General features: G+C 38.3%; 1 protein-coding gene across 4 annotated transcripts; it reads left to right on the top strand.

Moving 5' to 3' along the window:
* The first annotated feature begins 214 nt into the window (after window positions 1-214).
* mical1 (microtubule associated monooxygenase, calponin and LIM domain containing 1) lies at window positions 215-26880 on the top strand. 4 transcript variants are annotated; one of them, XM_081609261.1, is made up of 25 exons: window positions 216-338; window positions 4812-4865; window positions 9690-9998; window positions 11991-12198; window positions 12685-12792; window positions 12917-13012; window positions 13177-13332; window positions 13949-14049; window positions 14290-14547; window positions 15270-15385; window positions 15470-15596; window positions 15842-15917; window positions 16066-16213; window positions 16571-16746; window positions 18122-18228; window positions 18418-18480; window positions 18563-18821; window positions 20843-20910; window positions 20991-21744; window positions 22465-22586; window positions 22661-22768; window positions 23377-23470; window positions 24183-24276; window positions 24465-24538; window positions 25796-26880. In XM_081609261.1, exons 3-25 carry the CDS (start codon window positions 9741-9743, stop codon window positions 25987-25989), a joined length of 3765 nt encoding a protein of 1254 aa, XP_081465387.1. In that variant the 5' UTR covers window positions 216-338; window positions 4812-4865; window positions 9690-9740; the 3' UTR covers window positions 25990-26880. The 4 variants fall into 4 exon arrangements, with proteins under 4 accessions (XP_081465388.1, XP_081465387.1, XP_081465389.1 ...); XM_081609263.1 differs by lacking the exon at window positions 216-338 and adding an exon at window positions 2214-2389 and having other exon boundaries at window positions 22664-22768; XM_081609260.1 differs by lacking the exon at window positions 216-338 and adding an exon at window positions 2216-2389.

A 26880-nucleotide genomic window follows, 5' to 3' on the forward strand; every position in this document is an offset into this window, starting at 1 on the left:
ATGTAAGCTTATGAAGTAAATATTATCACTTGTGAATCTGACAGCAGCTTCATTTGTGTTTTATTATTGTTACATATCTTATCAATAGTTATACAGAATAAACAAAACAAGAGGTCTAGTTTATAAAGGAACATTTTTGCAGCTGGTAAAGGTAAACGACAATGTACAATTAGTTGTAACTTCCTGTTTGAGTTGGGATGCTTTTATCTTGAAGGGACAACTTCCTGTTTAACTGTTAGCACTAAGGCAGCTTAATGCCAATCAAAAGACAGAAAATAAGTTTGATAGTTTATAAAATGCATCCTGTTATTAGTACCCCCCGTCGATAGAGGTTCAAGGTATGTTTATTATATAAATAAGTACGTGTCTTAAATATTGTGTGTTTTAAACTGTGCATTTGTTTAATCATGTGTCCAAACTAAACTTAGTTAACGTCGTAAATGTTATTTTAAGTCAAGTTAACATTCTTCATCCTTCATTCCTACAATTTAAATGCTGCACATTGATTTCTGATCGACATAAGCACTTACTGAACAAATAAGGCACGAGGATAACTAAAAAGTTAGACTATTAGCCTGATGTGTAGCATGATAGCTACGCAACAAATCACTATGGCAACGTATGTGCTCCTGCTTTGATTTCCGGAAAATCCCAGTTTAATCATCTATCCTGGTTTTGTGAAACAGCACTCTGGTGTTTTCCTGTTATAAAATAAAGACATCAAAAACAAATGTAGAATCTTAAACTAATTCAGCAGTATGTCAAAAGAATTTATAAGAAAGACAAATAAACATAAAAAAAAGAGTTTTGTTATGTTTGCATGCCAGCAGAATGAGGGAAAGTATAAATGATTAAATGTTTTTACTATAAAAATAATTTCCCCATTTTGTTAGGATTTTGATTCAATTGGGATGAATAGAGATTAATTTGAATCTGTGAAAACACCCAAAATCATTCAAATATCTGGCCGATTTAAATAAATATTAACCATGAAGTTTGCTTTTTAAAGGAAATGAGACAATGAGCTATGTAAAAGGAGTATCACTTTTGAAATGAATTTCTGATTTATTTAAAAAAAAAGAAATGTTCCTACACTGTATTTCTTTTTCTCGTATACTAAAAGTCCCACTCATAATACCATTTACATTTGTCTCATCTGGTTGAAGATTATAATTTGCATTTTATTAATCGAAAGAAAAGCTTTAATCCTCTTTCAATTCTAAGGTTTCTATATATTAAAGTGATGTGATAGAACAAACAAACAAATATATATATATATATATATATATATATATATATATATATATATATATATATATGAAAAACTATTTGGCTCTTATTATATTGTTTTATCGAGTCAACAACTTGATGCATAAATATGTGTACAATAAATAATATAAATACAAATACATTAATATAGAAGGTGCAGTATCAATTCATATCTGTATCTCAGATGCACTAATACAGAGAAAACGTCAAAAATACTTTTTTGTGTGTGAATCTCTATTTTGAGTAGAAGAATCCGGGTCAGGTTGAGCTGTCCATTCAATTTTAAATTAAATGATCAAATAGACTTCAGAGTCCTTACAACACCCTTTAATTTAATCCAGGGTTGGATGTTGTGAATTGGGCTTTTTAATCAACACACTGTCTTAATACACAGTCTTTTTTTATTTTTTAAGATTACTGCTTTCCCATAAGCAAAAGACGCTCTGAGGAGCCAGATCACTCATATGTTTGAATGTAGTCATGTTATTTTAAAATGCTGAGGGATAAGACCTTATTTGAATGTATAAAAAAAGCCTTGAAATAGAGTTGGTTTCATAATCTTTAAGAAGTATGTTTTCAATGTTTCTCTTTCTTGCTTTAGAAGCCATTCATGGATGATTTGTTACATTTACTGGTTTTCTTAAATAGAAGACTTTTCAAGATAATTTGAAAAACGACCTGAGTTCAATTCACTGTTTCAGAATTAGAATAAATTGAAATGTATAGCTTGAATTTAAAATACTTTTTCTATAAAGTGCCTCGAGATATTTGTGAATTTTCCCTATTTAAATGAATATAGTTTTTATCTGTGATATTGCACTTAGGACGGGGTTTTAACTATAAAGAACAGAAATTAATGCGGTAGCGGAAAATATTCATTACTTATTTTTACTTCCTATCCAATCCTTTCAAAACCTCCTTGTCGCTCGCTCGTGACGTGTGCTCGCGTGCAGTGCGAGAAAGTCCCGGAAGCTGGTGCTTTTTCATTTGCAGCGAGGGGCGCGAGGTGAGGTGCGCTCTGTGCTGTTTACCTGTGCGTATCAGCGGAGGTCGGAGCGAGAGAAAAACAAACAAACATGGAAACCGGGATTTAGCTTCACAAAAGCTCGCTTCGGACCAGGTAATTAAATTAAAGTACGCTAATCGCATTTTAAATGTTGTGTGTCGGTTCTTTTTGGTTAGTTTATTTAACTATGGTGTTCATTGCTACTTTAAATATTCCTTGAGTCGTTTTATTGAGCCACCGCGGTCACATAGCGTTTGTGTCCACTTCGTAATTTGTGAATTTATTAACTTGTTATATTAATTACAAGTTTACATTAACAGGAAAGTGTTGTTTGAATGTTCTTTTAAAATCTGGCAGCTCTTACTGGGTAACATGCTGAGACTTCAGCCTGCTTTGCTACAACAGACACATTTTACTCACCAGCTTCATATCGTTGTGAGTCCAAACATTTCAAAGCTTGAATTTAAAATATCTCAGAAGAAACACAGCTTGTTGACTTCAGAAACTGACATCTCTTTGTTCTTTTTTCTCATCTCTCTGGCATCTTTCCTGTTAAAATCTCTTCCTCTTTGTGTTTTCCGTGAGGAGGGGGATTGATTGTTTGAGCAACACTTGCGCAATAAGGTGGGCCAAGCCCCCTGCAGTTCAACCCACTTGCTTTGGGGGAAATGATGTCAGTTCACATTGAATTTCTTGTAGTTTTTGTCTCATCTCGTTTATTTCTGCCTTAACAAACTTACTCCTTTAACACAAGTAAAATGATAGTGATTACTTGCATGAGTACATGTCAACCAGTCATCGCAGTCACCCACAGCTCTATATTTAATGCAGCAGCGTTTCAACACACAGAGTGTTTGTGGTTTTCTGCAACTGCATATTTCAAACCTTGTTCAAACAACAAACGGCAGGTCGAGTATAAATACACCACCTTTCTTGGGAATATTGTGTTATTTTTAGATTTTGACGGCCTGTCTTGTCTTCACAGACCACTTCATGCTTAATTAAGGAAGCTGTCTCCCTTTGTAGCTTTTGTTGCCACACTGATGTAAAAGAGAAATGTTTTCTGGTCAAAGACGCCTCATTTGGTTGCTGTTCTCGGTACTGTTCACATAGTAGTTGTTCAAGTATTGTGCTTTGTTGTTTGTACAGTCACCCTGGAACGTTTGAAATGCTTTAAAGCTGTTTCATTTTCATTTTTTAACGTGCACTATCTTTTGATTGTTAAGAAGGCGTCCAGGGAGGCTTACAAAAGAACATACCAACAGTCTATTTTTATTCCAGTTTGATCACTTTTAATTCTAATAAACAGGCAGGAAGTGCCTTTTTTAAGCTATGCATAAGTGAAACATGGTTTGTCATAATCTTCACCTCATGAAAATGTCTCCAGAGAATAATTAATCAGAATGCAGTGAATAATTTGGTATTCGGTGTTACTTTCCCTGAACCTTCTTTCATATTCTCTGTTGTGTTATTGTAATGGACTGTGTTTCGTTTGCAGGGCTGCGGCAGAAGAGTGGCTGTCAAGTTAATATATTTTAATGAGGAAGTGGTAATTGTGCGTTTGTTACAGGAAATGTCAACCAACTGGATTTTACATTTTAAGTGTTCATGTGCTGTGTGTGATTCTTGCTACCATATGGAAAATGCAAAGCATTGCAAATGTGGGCAAAACGGTCTTAAACGACTCTTTTCTTGCTATGAATGCTAAGTTTTAAGAATTGCATACCGCAGGTGCTTTTTCTAGTTCCTTAGTTCCACCTTTAGCTTTGACCCTCTGCAATCTCTCCCATTCTTATCTTTGCCAAGTTTTGTCAGGATTCACTGAAGTGAAGTAAAATTCTCTTGAGAGAGTTTTATCAGCTGTTTTACGCTACAAGGTGGTGAGAAAAGCTGCACAGGAACTTTGTGGTTAGCAGTGTTGCCCTACTTCTGGGACCTAGGTTCAAAACTGTGCTGTGGCATTTCTGTTTGTGTTTTCTCTGGGTACTCTGACTTCCTCCCACAACCCACAGACAGGTATTTTGGGTTAACTGGTAAATTTAAACTTGTTTTCCATGGAAAGACGATTTTATTGACACCCTGTTAACAATCTAAAAATTCTGGATGCACTTATTGGAGATTTCTGGCCAATCACAGATGGCCAACTCCAGATCTGCCCATTCCAATTTCAGTCGATACCGATTTTTTTTTTCAGTCTGAAAAGTATTTAAATATAGTGACAAAGTTAAAGGTAACTGTGGCTGTTTTTTTTTTTTTGTTTTGTTTTTTAGATCAGCTTCTTATGTAAATATTGCCAATCTCCTAAAATGAAGGAAATCAGTGCCAATTTATTGCCTTTAAAAAAATGTTATAAGGAAAAAAGGGAGAAAAGTCACATTAAACAGCTCTAGTTTTAATCAGTTTACCTGCATCATAATTATCGATGCGCTTGATTATCTATTTAAAGTTTATCGTTATGAATAATTGATGATTTTGAAAGTTGATCAGTGTTTTTAGAGACATCTAATCACTAATCTCTGACTTTCTGTTTCCTCAGGACAATAGAGAAACATTGACGTGTCCAATTGGACCCCCTCATTCTACTGGACAGGTATGTGGGGTACACCAAGGCTCTTTTCTGGGTCCTTTTATTTATTATATCCTCATAGTTTAATAAAATCTTCATCACCTTTTAATTGTCATCTGCACTGCTGTGTTTTTTCCTTAATTTTTATCTGTTGAGAATATTTCAAAATTGACAAGGTTGGTGTAAAAAATGCACTTAAGATTGTTTCTCGTGATTATTGTAATGCACTTATCAAACGTATTAACAGCAACAAAACAAATCCATAATCTGTTGGTCCAAATCTCTGCAGCAAGATTCTTAATTTTCAGGACCATAAATAGTTATGCTCTTCCAACTAAAACCTTCAAATGTCATTATCTGACGTTATAGCCGATAACCAATATTTAACAGTAATCTTCATATTTTATTTCTTTCCTTACCCTTTTGTGAAAAAAAAATGAATACACCACTGACGATGCTTCTCTGCTTCAGTTAAACACACCTCATGACCAACCGTTCCCCTCTTTAACATTCATTATTCACATCATCCCAGTTTCACTTACAGGACGAATACCGATAATGTTTAGCTAACGCTAAGATCGACTGATACTGATGTTAATGCTGGTACATCCCGCATCCATAGTTCCTTTCTTTGTCTTCTTAATAATGTTTCTGCTTTCCTGCTGTCTTTGTGGACCTCTTCTTGGTTTCTATCTGTGCTAGAAATATAAATAAACTTACTAAATATGATGTGACATAGAGGCCCACTTCTCTTAGCCACTGGCCACTCTGTTGGACTGTGGCCCACATTTATCTTGCCACCATCCACTGGAGGGAGGAAAAAGGAGGCAAAAATATGTGCAAAGCTTGCTTTTACAAAAATGCAGTCGAGTGACATCTTGCTGTTGCCAAGCCTCCATAATAACTTTTAGGATGCTGCCAACATGCCAACAAAGCTTCTGTCCTACGTTCACGAGTTGCTACGTTTTGCTAGGCCTTTAAGATGAGACTGATGTTGAGTTTTTCAGCAAAAGACACTCTAGTTGGTTTTAGGGTTAGAAAGAAATGTATATTTGGAAAAGCTCCTTGTTCCTTTTGTTTAAGTACGCCATGTTAAAAAGTCGGACAATAGCAACACAGTCGGCAACAACTTCTTTTTCACTATTTATAAAATGCATGTCCATATTATTCCGTGTGATGGCCTGATGAACGTTGAAGCAGATATAAATAATAGATTTTACTGGAGAATCTGGTCCTGCATCGACATCACAGTTTGTATCTCTTCACAGTTGGCAGTTAAAATCCTCCCCCACGTTGCTCCTGAGTGAAAACTTGTGACCCGATTTACTTCACTTAAAAAATGTCACATGGTCAAATGTTCAGCTGACTACTCTGAGTCTGGTTCACATCTTTTCCCTCATCACTAATGGATCTGGAGGAGACCTGATTGTAATGTTTTGAACTCATCCGTGCCATGCAGGCTAAACACTGTCTGATTCTAGTCGCTGCGCAATTTACTGGTGCACCTATGATTGTCGAGATTCATAAAATAACTGATTTGTTTTGCAGAGATTGGAATCAGCACATCTCTGCTGAGAAACAATGCACAACCTTAAACTCTGTATTATAATACAGTGTTTCTATTGTGTTAATTTGTCTGGAAACTGGGAATAAGTTGTATCCGGCTACTTTTTTTCTGGAAAACAGCACAGATTGGGAAGAGAAAGCAATGTTGCAGCTGTTTATGGAAGGTTATCTCAACTGAAACTTTTAACTTGATGCAGAAAGAAAAGCCTGTATCATTTAGCAGTCTCGTAACTCAGACTACATCTTTAGGAGGATTAAAATTGTATTAATTTGATCAATGCTGCTTATTCATAGTGCCTACAGTGTTCTGGAACTGTGAATCTTGTCAGGTGACCTCTGCAGGAAATGATCTTTAACCTGTTTCATTAACTGTCTACATCATCAGTTGTTCATCTGGCTCTGATCACGTGGGTTGATTTTTGCCTTAGATAATATATTTGATTAGATCAGCTGACTAGATCCAGCCTACGTTTTATTTCAGGGATTAAAACGGATCACAATGCTCATCACTGATAAACATATGCTTTGGTGTTTTCTAAAAAAGTGTGAAGTAAATACAAAATGAGAACATGGCACTAAATAAAGCAGGAAGTTGTGTGAAAACGTTTTTGCTGCTCTTACCTTCTGTTTTTAGACAAACAAATTTTAGTGTCAGACAAAGCATAGTTTAAAACATGTGGTTTCAAATATGAGTTTCCTATTTCGAAGAAAAAAGTTTTTCAAACCAATTCAGCTCTGTTTCTCCCCTCTAAATTTTAAAATTGTTACAACTATTTCAAAAGCCGCAAAAAGGCCTAGTCAATGCTAAACCTGTAAATTCAAGAAACCACTCAAATGTAACCCAGCTGATGACTGAAGGAGGCAAAAAGCTCTGAAAAACTACACCATCATGGCTCGATAGAAAGAAATTGAAGAACAGACGAGAAACAAATTGTCATTGCCGTTTAGAAGTCTGGAAAGGATGACAAAGCCGTTGACTGTGGGACTCCAGTGAGCAACCGTTGGCTTTTATACACATCTAAACTTGAAACTCATTGTGAAACCTCCCAGGTATGACTGGCTTACTAAAACTTCTCCAAAAGTGCATCAGTGACTCATTCAGGAGGTCTTGAAAGAACCTAAAAGATAATTTAAAGCTAATTTAGACTGTTAAGTTAGTTGTTGGGTGAATTCCAGTGACAGGAAATCTCTGGTCGTAATCGATTCGCTTCTTTCCTGTCCAGATATCCACCAGGTTTTCTTCTGAAATCTTGTAGTTTCACTGCTGCTGCCACCATTGTTGGTTTTTTGCATTGACGTGATCGCTTGTACCTGACATTACTGTACTGCAGCAACAAGTTGTTTTGTTTGTCGTAACAGAGTCGCACCAGTTAGACATGTTGATGTCCTATTAAAGGTTTGCAGGGCTAAAATCCCTGCTGGACTCAATTGTCTTAATTAAGGTCAGAGTTTGATTCAGCAAGAAGAAAGAGAGCAAAAATAACCTCCATGTGTGAGTTCCAAGGCTAAAACAGCTTCTAAACGAAAGGAACAAAAACATTTAGTATTTTCCACAAAAAAGCATCTTGATGACTCCAAAGAGTTTAAGGAAAATATTCTGTTCATTGACAGAACAAGGAGAAACTCTACAGAATTAGTGCGTCATGTTACATGGGACATAAAATCAACCATTTGACTGAAATACCATCACGCCTAGAATCAAACGTTGTGGTGTTGGTGTGATGGTGTGGAGCTGCTCTGCTGCTGAAGAACATGGATTAATGAAAGCACTCTGCTCTCTAGTGGAAAAATCCTGAAGGGCAATGTCCAGCCATCATTTTGTAACCTTAAACTCAAGCACACTTGGATTGGGTTTGAACAGTAACTCAAAGCAAGCTGGCATGTCCACCCCTAATTGACCAAAGGAAAAGGAAATGTAGGTGTTGGAGTAGATGTAAATGTGATTAAGATGCAGCATCATAATAATGCATAGAAAAATCCTCCATTGGGGCTGAATGAAAACAATTCTGCAGAGAAGTGTGGACCAAAACTCTTCCACAGTTATTTTAAGCACTTAGTGACAGTAGCACAATGGGTTACTAGGTTTACAGGGAAGTTACTTTTTTACATAGGGCTAGGTTGCTTTGACATTATAAATAATTTGTTCAAAAACAAATAATAAAGCAAAAAACAGGATACATTTGTAAGGAGGTAATTGTGTTTTACAGGACTTTCGGTGTGTAAAGTAGAGATCCAGCAGTCAAAACTACTGATCAACTGATATACAGGTCTTTGATTTGTATATCAGATTTTTTTTATCTAGATTGGATTATGCAAATTAATATAAATTAGCATCCATTGTTAAAAACCCCAAGTAGCTCATCAATTCTTCTGAAACTTTGAGGCCTGCTTTCTCACTAATTTTGTTTGCAGAGTGCCAACATTCAATGGCCTTATCTTCTTCATGTATTTTTATTTTTTTTGTTTGTGTTTGTTATAATTATAAAGCCTATAATGCACACATGATGGTTATTTCTGGTTTTGTTGTGGCCAGTCACATTTATTAAGATCTTCTATCATTTCACTCTACAAACACCAAAACCAGCAGCATGTATTGTAAAGCGCTTTTTCTGAGCTGAGTAACAGCTTTCTCTCATAAAAGGATCAAAGAACCTGCAGAAAACGTTTTTGTTTGTATGTTAAAGTCTTATAAATCAAATCAATAATCAGTGAAAGTCAGAATTGGCAGATCAGACCTCCAAAGAAGAATGGAAATCTGTATCAGCCAGAAATAGCCTCATATGTGCATGTTTAAAAATAATTTTAAACATGAACATTTGCACACCCCTGTTAATAAAAATAAAGCTAAAGACAAGTTTAGGCCTGTTAAGACACATGGAAAAATGTTTATGTAACTAACTCGTACCCACTGATTCTGACACGTCCTCAAGCTGTGTGTCAGAATGACACATAAGATGTAGGCAGGTTGTTCATTTGCAAAGTGGTCATAAATAAAAGGCACATGACCAGCAGAAGGGAAGTGTTTATGTGACTCAGACGACCAGGTTGCTTCAAGCCATGAGCCTTTAAACGTTTGGACTATAATTAACGGACCATGTGGCGGGAACTTCCCATTACACAGCAGGTAGAAAATCCTAATGACTGGATCACCTTCATGGGTGCAAACAACAAAGAGTTGGACTTTGCTACCCCTCTGATTACTTACAGTAAACGTTTTCTCACAGTAGATTTTTTTTTTCCTTGTAGCAGGTGATAACTCCATGATATTACTTCCTTCCACAGTTCAGCTTAAACTCCAGCGACTGAACGGATCTGGATCTCCCAATCCCAGCCATGGCGAACAAGGAACCTGTGAATCCCTCTCATGCCACGTTTGACCTCTTTGTCCAAGCCAAGACTTGTCAAGAAGTAAAGAAGCACTTCACAGAGCTCTGCAGAGAACTGCAACTTGATCCTAAGGATTACAGCAACTTCTACACCAAGCTGAAGGAAAGGCTGAACTACTGGAAGGCCAAAGCTGTGTGGACCAAGTTGGACAAAAGAGCCTCTCAAGAAGTTTACGAGCAAGGAAAAGCCTGCGCCCAGAACAAGGTGCAGTACTATTACACTTGTTGGTTTTTCCATTACAAGTTTAGTAGCTGATTTTAGCAGCAGCGTTAGTATCTGGTTAGTGTTTTCCTTCTCATGTTCTAAGGAAGCTGTAAAGCAGGTTTAGCTTCATACTGATATCTCCCATGTGCATTTATCTGTTGCTGAACAGGCACAATATCTTTCATATTAAATGTTATAAAAGGTTTTCCATGCTTTCCTTCAGAGGAATCATTGACACAATGGCGTTGTGCCTCAATTTTGTATAATAACTTTAATGTTTGAACATAATTAAACTCCCCATTTATTGAACTGATTTCCCGTATTGAGGATAAAGCCACAGAGAGTAAGTATAGATAAATCAGTCCAATAATCAGTAAAAAATTAGCTTGAATGATGAATTATTTTCTTTCAATAAACAATTTCTATCCCAAATGTAATGAAACCGACAGATTATGTTTTGAATTAAGATTTACTGACCACCAATAGAGTAATTACACTTCAGCTAAGGATTATAAGAGAAAAACAAGATTTCTGTTAATTAAGAAAAATATTTTTAATCACACCAGATCATGCATACTAATGATTTACTGAAGTAACAAGAGATATTCAAGGAAAGATAAAAACAAATTATTTTAATGTTATTTATCAAATTAGTTGTTACAGGATGATGGGGAGGTTATGAACGAGAAATTGAGCATCTAAAATATTTAATATGTAATTTTTCTTAAGAGTTACTGATCCCTTATCACTGCAAAGACGGACGCTTTGAAGATTTATTTCAACTTGAAATACCAAACATTTTAAAAAATAAAGAAAAAAAACATAATTAATCTTTACGGAGAATACAAAAACAGAATGAAAACAAGGTTTTAAACCGACTCTTATCTGTTAACCTGGAACCAGGTTAGATATGCGTTTCCAGGTGACCATTCTTAAAAATTTTGTCCAAGCCAAGACTTGTCAAGAAGTAAAGAAACACTTCACAGAGCTCTGCAGACCACTGCAACTTGGTCCTAAGGATTACAGCAACTTCTACACCAACCTGAAGGAAAGGCTGAACTACTGGAAGGCCAAAGCTGTGTGGACCAAGTTGGACAAAAGAGCCTCTCGAGATGTTTATGAGCAAGGAAAAGCCTGGATTTTTTTTTTTGAAGAATGTTGACCTGGAAACACAGCTGATGTGCAGAAAAAAGAAAACAAAAAATAGATTCATGCTCCTTTTTCTTATTAAAACCCAATCTCGAGAAGGTGATTTGACTTGCCTCAGACCCACTTTGGTAAAAATTTATTTGGTTCTGTTTTCTGTCTGAGTCCAAGAACTCCAACAGTGAAACATTAATCAACAGTCTGATGTGTAACGACTTCAAAATGTAATGTTTCAGTTGTTGACTTTGCATTTTTGTGTTTTTCTGATGTAAAGCACTTCGAAATGCCTTGCTGCTGAAAGGTGTTATACAAATAAAATTTGATGTGATTTGATTTGAACAACACACTGATAGCCAAAGCTCAGTGGGAGGAGTCATCACAAAGTACTGCTCGACCAATCAGAAGCAGACATAGAATAACACCAGAAATAAAAAACTGTCTTTTTTAGACTCAGGAGACCAAAAATGTAATAATATACTACTGTTTAATAACTGAAAGTTTTGTAACGCTGAATTTCAAATGTATAATTATTCTAATAAATAAGCAAACCTAACTTTTCACATTAATGTTTAAAGTTAGGATTTACTTAAAATGTTGGCACAGTCACATTACATTACGTCTAGATGACTTTTAGATATCTTCAGACATTCAGACCAGCTTCTTTAAGATGATAAATCGTTTGTATTTTGAAGTGCCACAGTAAAAGGTTAACTGCACTAAACCTACAAGTTCAGTGAGGACGTTTTTAAAATTAAGTGAAAGGTCAAATAAACCTGCATGTTCACTAAAAATTATGTTGTCACCTTATGTTTCTGAATGTTTTTTTTTCTCTGTTCTTTCTCTCAGTGTCTGGTGTTGGGCGCGGGACCATGTGGGCTGAGGACGGCCATCGAACTGTCCCTGCTGGGAGCTCAGGTGGTGCTGCTGGAGAAGAGGGAGGAGTTCACCAGGAACAACGTTCTCCACCTGTGGCCCTTCACCATCTGCGACCTCAAAGAGCTCGGAGCCAAAAGGTTCTATGGCAAATTCTGCGCTGGTTCTCTGGATCACATCAGTAAGAAACTTTGACAGAATTATGAATACGATTGCTTGTTTGAACTGAAAATTTATTTGGTGAAGTAAGAAGTCACACTGCAAAATCACAAAGTCTTACTAAGTATTTTTGTCTAGTTTCTAGTCCAACTATCTTAGTACACTATGAATGGTTTTCAGGAAGATATAGGAGCTTGTTTCAAGTAAATAATTCCTTAATATTGATATAAATGTACTCGCACAACTATCGGATTATTTCACTTGTAACAAGGTAAAAATGTCTTGCTATAAGTGAAATAATCTGCCTGTGGAACTAGCATTTTTTTAGCAATATTAAGCTTCTATATCTTGGTTAAAGGCTACTTGTGAGTTAGTTTTGTCTTATTTTAAGTGTACTAAGATATTTGCACTGGAAACTACTCCAAAAATGCTTGGTAAAATTTTGTGTTTTTGCAGTGCACTAATGCAAACTTCTAGTTAAACATGGACTTTTTTGTTTTATTTTTAGGCATCCGTCAGCTGCAGCTGATCCTGCTGAAAGTGTGTCTCCTCCTCGGGGTGGAGGTCCACACCGGAGTGGAGTACAAGGGCCTTATTGAGCCCTCTGTTGAAAAAGGTACCTCATTCAGCAGCTTTATGTATGTAAACAGTGATGTGTTTACTTAAGACTTCAAATACTAGATCAAAGAATCAGATGTGGTTGAAGTAAATACAGCTTCATACCTGATGTTTCTCTGTAGGTTGGATGGCCAAACTACAGCCTCCGTCTCATCCTGCTGCAGCCTTCCAGTTTGATGTTTTTATCTCTGCAGGGGGAGGCAGGTTCGTCCCTGAGGGTACGGGAAAAAAAGGCATCACTTCAGTTCACCCTGTTCTAGTTTCAACAGGACACTTTTCTTTGTTAATGACTATTACCTTAAAACACAAAAGTGCATTAGCATCTGTAAGTAAATTCACTTCGATCCTGTTTTCTTTCTTTCTTTTTTTTTCGTTCCGTCAGGTTTTAAGCACAAGGAACTGAGAGGAAAACTGGCTATTGGCATCACAGCCAATTTTATCAACGGGAACACGGCTGCTGAGGCCCAAGTACCAGAGATCAGCGGGGTGGCCCGGATATACAACCAGAAGTTCTTCCAAGACCTGCTCAATGATACGGGTACCATTCCGATTAAAATGTGTGCTCAGGGTTGTGTAGAGAACTAGTTATTAAGAGATGTGACTGTTACACATGGTGTTTACATCCTGTGCAACAGTCACACAGTTTTATGCTGCCTAGCAAGTAATACCTGCAGTACAAAACACGATAAATGAAGGTCAAACTGGATAAAAAAATATCCATCCATCCATCCATCCATCCATCCATTTGTTTGTGCTTTTTTGTAATCTACTTGTTCAACTAGCAGTATCTGCTGCATTATGTTTTCCTGTTGTAATTTATAACGTTTTATATTCTATCAACTATACAAAACAGACCAAAACAAAAAGCCTGCGTTTTATAACTTTATAATAAAGAATTATTTGCAATCAATTCTTTGAGTAAATACAGATTAGATTTGCTAATCCTCCTTTTTTCAGGCTCTTCTATTGAACTTTAATCTTTCAGTGCATCCTGCTATTTGCTCTCTTGTCTAGAATTAGTTTAACAAGCACAAAAGTGTAAATAAACTAGCCGCTGCAATTGGAAAACTATAAATCTTTCTGATTTGTTATGTCTTCACTGGCATTTTGTTCCTCTAAGCCCACTTTTCTCCCTCCCCGCTCTTCTATTCCAGCTATTGATTTAGAGAATATTGTGTACTACAAAGACGACACCCACTACTTTGTCATGACAGCCAAGAGGAAGAGCTTGCTGAAGAGGGGGGTCATTAAACGGGTGAGAACAACACATCCATTACCAAGAAAAAAGTGTGGCTTCTTGGCTGCAGCTCTGGCCTAGAAAGAAAACATTTGAATCAGATAAACACAACAGCTGTGCTCGGGTTTCTGAGCGAAGAGAAGCTGCTAATCAGATCTCCCTTCCTGCAGAATGCTCAAGGCTAATAAACAAAGTAGAAAGAATGTCATTCTTCATGTCATGAATCATCAGATGCAATCTTTCACTTTCTGTCATCAGGACTACAGCAATGCTGATCAGCTGCTGGCACCTGCAAATGTAGATCACGTGGCGTTGTGTCTTTATGCTCACGATGCGGCGTACTTCTCCACTGGAGGCAAGCTGCCGGACCTGCAGTTTGCTCTGAATCCGGCCGGTCAACCTGACGTGGCCATGTTCGACTTCACCTGCATGCACCGCGCCGAGCACGCCTCCCTGGTCCGAGAGAGGAGGGGCAAGAAGCTCCTAATAGCTCTTGTTGGAGACTGTCTGGTGGAGGTAATGGACTGCACTTAAGAGTCGTTCGTCTTGTTTCATTGGGAACCAGTCTGATAACTTAAATGTGGGGCGGCTCCTTTGTTAATTGGTGAGTCTGTTTATTTTTAGAGACTCAAATGACAATAGCGAACGGCATTAAGCTTTAATTCTGCAGAGTCACGCTGAAAACAATGCAGAAGTTTGAGAATCTAATTTACAGCTAATTGTTATACAATGACACAGCTGTTTGCTTTAATTAAAATGTGTGATTAGATGAGTTTAAAAAATATATTTTCTTCATTCATAATGCCTTAAAAAACATTTTGAGTTATATGGATTTTTGATTAATGTCCTTATAGTGGCAATGATAATGTTCTCTTTCTTTGTGAAAATTAGATTTTGTTCACTACTAACTACCAAAACCATCTCCATAATAAGAAAAAGTATAATTTAGTTTCAGTTCTAGAGGTAAAGCCAACAGTAAAATAATGGATTCCAACATTATATCTTATTTATGCATCTTTCACCTTCTTTAGATTTTGACTGAACAGCATCATAAAAACATGTTTGCTGATTTACTTACCAACCAAAGAAGCAAGAGTCTTTAATTTTGATCCAGTTAATGAATAGAAAAACATAAACTGCAGCTTTTTCTGTGAAAAATACACAATATTTAATATAATAGAAGATCCTACTTGTGTATTCTAGTCTCTGACTTAGTTTTCACTGTCTTCACTCTGCAGCCGTTTTGGCCTTTGGGAACAGGTATCGCCCGAGGGTTCTTGGCTTCGTTTGACACGGCGTGGACGGTGAGGAGCTGGGGGATGGGGGTCCAACACATGACCGTCATTGCTGAGAGGTAGGTGAATCTGAATGTATTATGATTTTGGTGTTTTTGCTTTGACTTTAATATTCTGCTTTAATTTCTTTAAAAATAATTCAGAGAAAGCATGTACCAGCTGCTCTCCCAGACCACACCCGAAAACACCAGCAAGAAGTACTCTCTGTATAGCATCGACCCGAAAACACGCTACCAGAGACTCAACCTGTCCGCCATTCACACTCGCCAGGTTAGCATGCTTATCTGTTGTTTGCTCAACTGCGACTGAGGTCAGAGTCTCTCCAGCAATCAGGACATAATTTAGAAAGATTGCTGTTGAAAGAAAATCTTAGAGGCAGCAATACATTTCCATTAAGCAGCTCAAAATGAACAAAATGCATTTAATTTGTGAAAATATGATGTGTTTAGCAGCAGTTTGTGAATTTTTACATTACTTAAAATATGATTTTTGACATTTTCCACCACTTTATTCAGGTGCAGCACCTATATGATGAGAAAAGCCATTCATTAACCTTAAAGCTGAAGGAAAATCGGGCTCACATGCGTCAAGGTGAGTTTCTACAAATTTGATCACATTGACAGCAGTTAGTAGTTCCTCTTTAAATAAGTCAGACCTTATTTTTTCGTAGATAACAAATGTCATGTTTACTGATCTACTGGGACTGATTGCTGGTTGTTTATATGTTTTGCTTCCTCAGATTCAATGAGTGGTTTTAACGAGTTGCTGAAATGGTGCCAGAACAACACCACAGGGTACGACAATGTGAACATCAAAGACTTCAGCCAGTCCTGGAAGTCCGGCCTCGCGCTGTGCGCTCTCATCCACCACTTCAGACCTCATCTGATGTGAGTTGCAATCTTTGTGAGACTGGCTGACTGGGACTGGGTTGTAATTATTGCCATTCCTCCACCAAATTCTCTGATAATCAGTCCAAGATGTCAGTAGCTCAGTAACTAAAATGCAAAGAAGTCTGAATTAAATCAGATGGCTTAGCATTTTATGTGCAGCAAAATTGACTAAATCGCTGAAAAAGGATCTAAAATCCTGCTGATTAAACATGATACAAATTGAAAGAGTTTGTAATTTCTGCTAAATTTCCTCCGTATAAAATGTTTATTTACCAAAAATTATTTAATTGTTTTGACTGTCCAAACATGTGATTATGTAAATGTTTGAATGATGTTTCTCTCTTTCACCCAAAGTGACTTTTCCTTGCTGGATGAGGCGAACAGAGTTCACAACAACCAGCTGGTGTTCAGTGTGATCCATAAGGAGCTGGGAATCCCTCCGGTCATGTCTCCCAGTAGTCAGATCGACAAGCTGTCCATGGTTCTCTACCTCACCCAAATCAAAGATGCTGTCACTTTGCCACCAAAAGGTAAATAATTTCCCTCGGGTATCTTTATACCCGAATGAAATCTGAAAATCATCTAAATTTGAACTGAAACCATGGAGGTGCATCTTTATAAATTAGAAATTCATTAACCCTGCTTCCATCCAGTGGCAAATTTGTAATGAAATTTTAAAATGTTGTGAAGAAGAAAGTGTGAGTTAGGTGTGTTTCCATTTGCTGCTCTGAAGCAAATCAACAAAGCTGCATAAATTCCAGTTTAATGATTCTTAAAACCCCACAAACCTGTCCGTATTATTTTTACTATTTTCTCTATTGTCTGTTCAATGAGAGTATGAATATTTTATTAAATGCAGTTACTGCGTGCGTTTTAGACAAATTACACTTCTTTTTGTGACTTGTGTCTTAAAGCATATTACAAATGGATATGTTTTTCAGTTTGTGTGGCTAAAAGAGAAGTAATGTCACCTTTTATTGTTATCACAATCGTACCACAAAATATCATGACATGTAATCAGTAAACTTTATGAAGGCCGCAAATGTTCCTCTTCATGTGAAGGCCGTAAAACTAGTTTTCCTTCGCTGTGAGACGGTGAGTCAGGTTGAATTATGGAAATAAATTAACTTATTCAGATTTGCTGAGGTGCAGCTGTGCTTCTGAAGACGGTTGCTTAGACACCACGCTGCATTTGCATCACCTTAAAAGGAGTCAGGTGTTTTCCCTACAAAATGCATTAAGTGGCACTGTCTCTTTAAGATCAGGGTACCCATAATTCACTGGGCTTAAGTGGCTTGTGCCGTGCTCAGAGCCAGCCTGTACTGGTTGTGTTGCTCTCCTGCACTGAGCCAGCCCAGCAGCAGGCAGAGCGAGCGAGGGAGCGAGCGGTGGGCTTTTCGGGCTCTGGCAGGGGGGCAGCCTCTCTTCCAGGGAAGATTTTCCCTCCACTGTCAGCAGCAGAGGTATTTTCACACCAGGATGGTAATGCGGCGTAGACTCAATCGACTAGTGGCGGTGGATGAGCTGAAGTGGGCGTGATAAGCGCTCTCGTCTGCTTTGCTGCTCTGCTCGGGATCGGCTGAGCGATGCGCAGGCAGGAGGGAGCAGTCGGTCTCTAGTAACCTCATCTGAATGAGAGGAGAGGGGGAGCGTTGGTGATACCGGGGATGAAGAGTTTTGGTTTGGGTTGACAAGTTGAAATCTGCTGCTGCTGTGACGCTACAGAAATTAGAAGCAATAATCAAATAGGATGCAGCTTACCTTTTTAAAGCTTTAAAAGAGAAAATACGGCATCAGAATTTGTCAAGTAAAATTGTAAATGGGGAAATGGTGAGTATTTAGGTGAAATGTTTATTGATTTATTCTTTTCTTTCTGACATTTCTTTCCCTTTTTGTTGACGACAGAACCTGCAGGCCCCCTGCCACCGACCACATCTCTGAGTCTCTCTAGGACACAGTCAGCTGTCTTTTTCCTGAGCAAGCTGAAGCACCTCTCACTGCAAAGACAAAAGGTAAGACTACTGAGTTAGGGATTACACAGCCTGCAGAAATATCTGATCAGGATGTTTTCAGACACTCTTACTTGCTGGTCTGAGGAAACAGATGTGTGGTCTCCTTGTTTGGTTTATATTTTGTGACTTTTAAGGTTCGTAATATTGCTTTTTGAGGTCTATTGATAAAATTCTCTGTTTTTTCTGCAGGAAAGACAGGCGACTCTGAAACGAGGTGCACAAGCTGAGAAAATCATGGAAGATGAGAAACCTGTGAGTTTTATTTGGTTCTTCACTTTAACTCTGTGTCTTTCCTTACTTTTATTTACTGATTCTTCCATTTGCCCTTCCTCAGGCGTCAGTGCTACCTGCGTCTCCTGAAGTGCATCCAGTTCCTCCCGGTGCGGCTGCCGCTGCCTCTCCCCCACCGGAACCAGAACCAGCCGAGACTCTGCTGACGACTGACAACGAGCAGTGCTACTTCTGTGGGAAAATGGTGTACGCAGTGGAGCGCATCAGTGCTGAGGGGAGGTTCTTCCATCGGAGCTGCTTCACCTGCCACAGCTGTGGCATCACGCTCAGATTAGGAGGATACGCCTTCGACAAGAACAGCGGTGAGTTAAGCATTGTTTGCGTCTGACATGACTTGGGTCCAAAATACTTCAGATTTATTTAATCTGCCAAATAAATCAGTCGTATCTCCTTTGCAAACCTCATTAAGGGGTGTCCATACGAAGTGTTTGTGCAGATAGAAAAGCAACCTGTGCTCATACTTGCAGCTTCAAGTCCCCACTCTCCACTCAAAGTGCAGATTTGCTCATGCACTTTGGTAGATTTATTTTTTTTAAACTATGATTACGATTAAAGGCAGTGAATACATCCATATCCTGCAGAGTCGTTGAATGCAGGATTGAGTGGTGATTAAACATTTTCTACTTGCACTTAAAAGCCAGAGATGAAAGATGCAAAGAGCTGTCAGCCCTAGTTTGTCAGAGCAGATGGAGCTGGAAAGTGGATGGGTAATTGTTTCTTTCTGTCAGCACTTGTATGTGTTTAAATATAAAATTTTTCTCTCTCAGTACTGCCGGTCTTTAAAGTCTCTTTAAATCTACACCAGGATCACTCCTAGGAGAGCTTGCTTTTTAATGATGCAAACATCTAGTGGACGTAGTTAATTTAGCATTCCTTACCAATTTTTAAAATTAATTTTGCAGTGAATTATTTTACATTTTTAATGTAAAGCGGTATAAAAAGAAACATTTTATTTCTATCTATTGTAGAGCTGCTATTTCAGCCTATTTTGTCACCGTGAGGTTTTTCCACACATCTTTTTACCGTTATGCTATCGCCATGCAAAATGCCTCTGCTAGACAAAAGCACATAAAATGATCCAGTTGAAAAGACTTTTGCTTTTTTTTTTTTTCAACAGAGCACGTTATTGTTGTGACCTTGTCAAATTAAAGATTGTTGCTGAAAATTTGAAGGTCCTTGGAAATTAATGTTATGATCTCATTGAGCAGCTGAGTCACTATTATTTCTCCTCTTTTCTCATTTAGATTAAAAATTAAGCATCAAAAAACTCTTAAACTGACAGCAAGATGGCAAAGCGGGGTTTGGATTATTGTAGTGTTGAGATGGAACAAAACAAATGAAGATTGTTTAACCCTGGATGGAGTTATCTGATACTTTATACGTGGGTCAGTTTCAATATAAGCCCCATTTGGTTGAGAAATGCTTGATTTTTAAATCCTGCATGTGTTCAGGGTTTCCACCTGCTTGATTTGTGATTTATAAAAGCTCAGAGAGGATCTCATCTTTGTGGGTTTGTACCGAATGTTTTGTTTAAGAGGCTTTTGACTGCCTGACAGGTAGATTTCCATTTAAAATGCTGTCTCAAACATTCACAGCCCCCTTCGGTCTCACAGCAACCAGTACAGCTGAGCGTTGGCTCAATATTTCTTTTATGAGGAAGAGATTTGCATATTAAAAACAGCAGCGTGCCATCAATCATGATGGGGAGCCCACTGTGACCCGGGCAATTTTGGAATGCTGCTTTTAAAACCCAGAGGTGGGCAGAGTACCTGAAGACTGTACTCATGTAGGCGTAGCACTACTTCGACATATTTTTACTCAAGTAAAAGTAAAAAAAAAACTATTTGGTAAAAAGTACTCCAGCACTGAGTGACTGATGAAATTATAAATTATTTAAAAATTACCTAAATATAAAGTTAAGTGGAAATTTTTGTATTTTAAGGGCAAAAATTCATATTAATTCACTTAAGTACAAAACAATAACAAAATCAGGCAAAATAATTTTTTTCCAAATCAATTTTTTGATTAAACAAAAACTGCCGGTGCGTGGTGAAATTTTTTTTAAGACAAGTTTATTCTTCGCTAAGTGGGTTGAGAAAACAGAAATTTGAATCGGGTAAGAGTATCAATAGTTCATGATAAAATTACTGAAGTAAAAAGTAAAAAGTACAGCGTAGCAAAAATACTCCTAAAAGTACATTCTCTGACAAAAGTCACTCTGGTAAATGTGACTGGTTACATGGAATAACATTTTTTGTTTATAGTGCTGATATTTTTACAAAAGAAAAACATGTGAACATCTTTACCTCTTCTCTTCCCACAGGGAGATTTTACTGTGAGATGCACTCTGAAGATTTGTTGCTTACTAATGGTGTTGAAGCATCCTGTGAGGTGGGTCACTGACCAAACAGACGGGAGGGATTCTCTGCAGTGGTCTGTATATTTCACTCATAACTTTGTTTGTTATTTAGGACGAAGATGAAGATGAAGAGAACGGACTTTCCAGTGAGAGCTACACGCTGTCTCCATCAGATGAGGAGTATTTCCTGAAACCAGATGGTGTCTCCTCTACTGTCACACATTCAGATGACCAAGAAGAACCGGATCAGAGTATTCATCAGTCCAAAGGAGACTCCCAAGAACCACAGAACACGAGCACTTTTCCAGATCCTGCATCTAAACCTGAGATATTGGAGCCCCCTCAAGATGCTGTTCCCGTTCCAAAGCCACGCGTGTCCCGTCAGACGACCCCCACCTCCGAGCCCTCGCCTCCAGTGGCGAAACCTCGCAAAGTCATCCTGACTCCGCAGACGCCTGTTCCTGAAGCGGCTCCAGAGGAGACCTCTAAAGCAGGACCAGATTTCTCTCTCAAACCACTGCGAAAGCTTCAGCTGTCCATCGAGGAGCGGAACGAGCTGGGGAATCTGCAGAGCTTCAGCGCAGACTCGGACTCCGAAACCCAAGGCGGGTCGTCCTCCTGCTCGTCTTCCTCTGCAAACGCCGGTGGGCCTCCTAAACAAGAGGGCCAGGATGGACCAGAAGAAGAGGGCTACTGGAGCGGGAGCACAGCCAGTCTCATCCGTGAGAAGAAGAACCGTCACTGCTTCAAGAGAAAAGAGATGCCGAGCGGGCAGAACCGCGTCCGGTCCAAGTTTTCCCCCTGGAACCTGTCCTCGCCGAGGATCAGCAGAGACTGCCGACTCACCGTCCATCCAGGCAGAGTCGGTATGTGGATCCCTGATATTCTCTCCACCCGGGGGAAAACGTACTTAGCTCAGCATTCAGTGAGAATATTGTTTTTGAAATACTTGGAAAAGCTCAAACATTCTGCTAAAGTCTTCCAGAACTTTGTACTCTTTGACAGCTTATTTCTTCTTCATACTTCAACCTAGAAACTCAGTTGAACTTTTGAACAAGTCACAACATGATGAGCTATCTTCAAATGATGAAACGTTTTGACATCCCTTATAGTTTTTCTCAAATCACAAGTTAAGTTTTATGGCCATTTTCATTTTTACAATGTAATCCAATTGATGGGATTCTTCAACTGCCACAGTGCAAAAATTAGCACTTTCTCAAGTTTGTTTTTTCACAAACAAAATGGTGCTTTCCATACATATTTCACTCTATAGAAATAATTTTTACATCTAAACGTAGCTACGGGCGTCTATTTTGATAAATATAAACGTCTTTGCAGTAGGTCTTGCGTTTTTCTTTCAAACACTTGTGGAGTGCAGGCATGTCACATTCTACTCTTCTGCTATTTTAGATCTGCTGTCTTCTGGTCTTTCTATCTTTAGCTGCCTTCTTGTCTTTCTGTCTTCAACTTTGTTCAGCTTTGTTTCTCTTCAGCGTCTTCCAGTCCATTCTTTCTCACAAATGTTTAGCAAGAAACAACTTTTTTTTTTCTAATTTATCTAAATTTTTACTCTTCTCTTAAAACAGAGACGACCTTCCATCACGTTCATAGCACGGACGGTGTTGATGTTGATGATGATGACGACGACGACGACGATGATGACGACTATGATATGTTTGGTGAACAGGAAGACTTGTTTGACATGAAGGTAAAGGTGTGAAGAGTTTGTACTTATAATAGGAAATACACTTCATGTGTTGAATGTTGTCTCTCTCCCTGCAGCAGGAGCCGTCTGACCCGGTTCAGGCAAAAAAGTTTGAGTTGAAGAGGATGAAGACCCTGCAGAGGCGAGCCAAGATGAGTGTAATGGATCGCTTCTGCAAAGCTCAGGTTAGCACGAAAGTCAAATATCATCAACATATCTGTTGACGTAATGTGCTTAGACCTGGAGTTGACATGCATCCTGGGTAATCTGAGCAACTTTTCTACATTTTGCAGAACTAGCAGGTTTTTGTGTCCGTTTCATTTCATCAACTTGTTCTTTATTTGGTGGAACATAGTAGAACTGAACTTTCATTTACAGGTTCATCTTAATAAATTTAAATATCTTCCAATTCAAAAGGTGAAACTCATGCAGATTTGTTACTTACAGAATAATGTTTCAATGCTTATTTATGTTTTTTCAATTAGCTTTAATTATTTTCCATAAATTTGTCAAACATTTGGGATTTTGCAGCAACTCGAATTAACATAGGAGTGGAAAAGGTTAAATGTTGGTTTTCTGCTGTTGCTCTGTTATAAATGTAAATGATTAGCCTTTATAATTGGTAAAGGCTAATCAGTCCTTAGACTGAAAGCCCTCTGTGTTTTACTACGTCACCGGTGTTGATGTTTACACAAAGTCTGTTTGTTTTTTGTTTTCTCTAACCTCACTGAACCTGAAAAAACATTAAATATGGGGTCTACTAATGTAAAATAAAATATTACTTGTTTTCCAGTCAATCCAGCGTCGACTGGAGGAGATTGAAGTCTCCTACAAGGACCTGGAGGAGAAAGGTGTGATGCTGGAGAGAAGCCTGCGTAGACAACCCAGTAAGTCTTTTATTTGTTTTTTTGAACTAATACTTATTGCAGTTTGTTGTTGTGCAGTTTTTATTTGTTGAATTTCTGCTTTAACACAAAGTCCTCAATCAATTATCTACTTGTCTATTTTATGGCTATTATACACCCATTACCTTTACCCAGTTATTATACAACACTACCTTTAGACAGAATCAATATTATATTTTGATAAATGCTTTTTTTTATTTTGTCAGTTATTTTTTAGCTTCTGTGCAAATTTAATTTTCCCAATTAAATTTCATAAATGTCTGATTCACCTGATGCTGTTGTAAAGGGAAAAATGTAATTTTTCCTTCATTCCTGGTGCTAAAATCCATCCTGGATTTGGTTGTTAATTGTAATTTAATTTCCCTTTGGGATCGGGAAAGTATTTTTGAATTTAAATTTGATTGTGAGTGTCTGTACATTCATTCCTAAGGTTGTTAACATGCAACTAAACCCACATTAGTGGGTTTCTTACATTGAAATAACAAAATAAGCAGCTTTACTCCATTTGATATTTAGAAGGAAAACGTTTCTTTATTATTTTGTAAGTCAGCTGAATGCATGATGCATGTCTTTTTGAGCGTTCCCATGTCAAATTTCAAATGGTTCTGATATTTGATCAAACTCATCTTCTACTTTTTTAATAAAAGAAAAAGCCCAAATGATTCAAAGTCTATTTGTTTTCGCCCTCGTCCAGACAACAGCGATTCCTCTGAAACGATTGAAGAATGGATCCAGCTGGTCCATGAAAAGAACGCCTTGGTCTCGGAGGAGTCGGACCTCATGGTGGAGTAAGTCGCAGCGAATCAGGAAACGAGCGCAGCCGTGGAGTTAGTAACAGCAGACCTTTGAGCAGCCGGTGGTCACTGTTTGCTCTCTCCATGGCAGCGCTGCGCCTTCATGTTGCCTGTTAATGACCTGCAGCATCAGCAGGATGTGCTGCAGACGCGGCTGAGCTGTAGTTTGTTTTTCCCCTCAGGTCCCGACAGCTGGAACTGGAGGACAAGCGCAGCACGTTGGAGCTGGAGTACAGGAAGTTAATGGAGATAAAAGGTGGGTGGTTCCGTCTGCAGAAACTCTGAATGCCATGAAAAGATACAAATACTCAACTTATGAACAACCAACACTGCAGTATTTTATTCTGCACGTCACTACAGTGGTTTGTCTTTCTGCTGTTTTTCTCCGTTCTAAACATCTTTTATCTCTGCACAGTCAGTAAAAAATATCTAAATCTGTCGTTTTTTGCTTGATTAACTTAATTAAACTCGTTGTCAGCCCATTTCTTTGTTCAATTAGCTACAAGTCTAACAAATAATGTAGCACTCTATACCATAAACTTTTGTAAAGCTTTAAGGTAAGATGTGTAATTAAGTGCAGCTTGAGTTCAGCGGTCTGACAGCACTAAAAATTGTGAGTTTAGTGCAAATTTTCTGCAAAAAATGGCAAAAGCATTGAGTTTAAATAACTACTTACTCCCACCTGCAGGGGGCAGTATTTACTTCCTTCACACTGCTGCCTTTAATGTGAGGAGTAACAAAAATCAAGATATTTAAGTTCTTGGAATAAAGATGCTTTTCTTTTTTCCCATCCCTTACCCTTTTTCTTCTATGTGTAGATTTTAAAAGGTATTTAATTAGTTCCATCCATCCAAATGGATGGATTTTTAAGAAAATCCATCCATTTTCTTAACACCATTATCCCTCAGTGGGGTCTGGAGGGGTGCTGGTGTCTATCTCCAGCTAGCGTTCTGGGTGAGAGGTTTGGGTCACCCTGGACAGGTCGCCAGTCTGCCGCAGGGCAACACGGAGACACACAGGACACACAACCATGCACACACACACTCACACCTAGGGGCAATTTGGAGAGGCCAATTAACCTGACAGTCATGTTTTTGGAGGTGGGAGGAAACCGCAGTACCCGGAGAAAACCCACCATGCACAGGGAGAACATGGAGACTCCATGCAGAAAGACCGGGGCCGGGAATCGAACCCAGAACCTTCTTGCTGCAAGGCAACAGCTCTACCAACTGCGCCACTGTGTAGCCGATTTAATTAGTTAAAATCACAAAACTAATTTTGAAATCCTGGATGGACTGATTGTAAATGTAACATTGAAGTATGTTTTTTCAGTAGAGATGCACCGATCCGATTTTAATATCTGTATCGGTCCTGATATTGAAAAAAAAATCTGGATTGGGTATCATGGACAAAGTGGATCGGTGCATCCTTATATTTTTAGCACAGAAAAATATTACTTGTTTACAAGTAATTTGTGTTATAATGTAATTTTTATGTCTTTTTTTTTCAACAGATAAGACACCAGAGCAGCAGGAAGAAGAAAACCGGATCTTTGATCAGATTCTTGAGGTGGTGGAGATGATGGACTCTCTAGTGACATTTTTGGATGAGAAGCGGCAGAAAGAAATGAGCGAAAAGGAAGAAGCTCTCTCCATCAAAGAGGCCAAAAGACACTCCAAGGCAGGATCTCAAGTTCAGTGGACTTAAGCGTTTTGGACACACACACACACATACACACGGGCCGGATGAACCTGCACAGACTGCAGGTGACGCTTTTTCTCTGTGTGAGATTCAGACTTGGAACCTGAAGGGTTAAACTTTGCAAAGCCAAAGATGAGACGACATCATGGTTGGAGGCAGCAGACTGCCAGCGATTCCCTCAGAGGAAGAAAAACTCGAGGTTGCGTGGATATCCTGGTGTTCACATGTCCCGGCAACAAACTTTATTTGAAAGCTGATGTTTACACGTCTGTTAAGCAATCACCCGGAGACCTACCTGCTTTAGTTGTCATAAACCTGAAGTCGAGATAAATCAGAGATTAGAAACCTGCAGAAGGACCTTCAGATAAACACAGGAGGGATTCTGTTTCTGCAGACATGTCGGTTTATTGTTTATAAATAATTTTAACTGTACATTGGACAAAACTCTCATCCCAGGATATCTAGTCTGTTTTATATGTTTGCATACATGATATACACATGAGTGGGACCTACAGTAACAGGATGAGGGATTCAAAGTTTATGAGATTCTTTTTATATTCAGTTTGTTTTCATCTATTACTGTTGATTTTTGTAGCATTTTCAGCTTTTCGCCATGTTCCGTCTTCACAGCATGCTGGTTTGATAATCTCAGGGCTCGGCCGTTGAGTTGTGCAGGGTCACATGTGGTTTGTTTGGGTGTAAACTGGAGAGGAAAATCATCCAGAATGAGACCGGATGGTTGGACTTTAATGCCTTCATTCATCATTTGCAAATGAAAGAAATCGAGACTGAAACGGATCAGTTAATAGAAGCCTTACGCCATATTTATCATCCTGCTGCCATTTTGTGCCATTTGAACCTCTTCACAGTATATCAAATAAAAATATCACACTTTGA

This window comes from Poecilia reticulata, chromosome 7 (genome assembly GCF_904066995.2).
Source record: "Poecilia reticulata chromosome 7, P_reticulata-male-v2, whole genome shotgun sequence".
Lineage (NCBI taxonomy): Eukaryota > Metazoa > Chordata > Actinopteri > Cyprinodontiformes > Poeciliidae > Poecilia > Poecilia reticulata.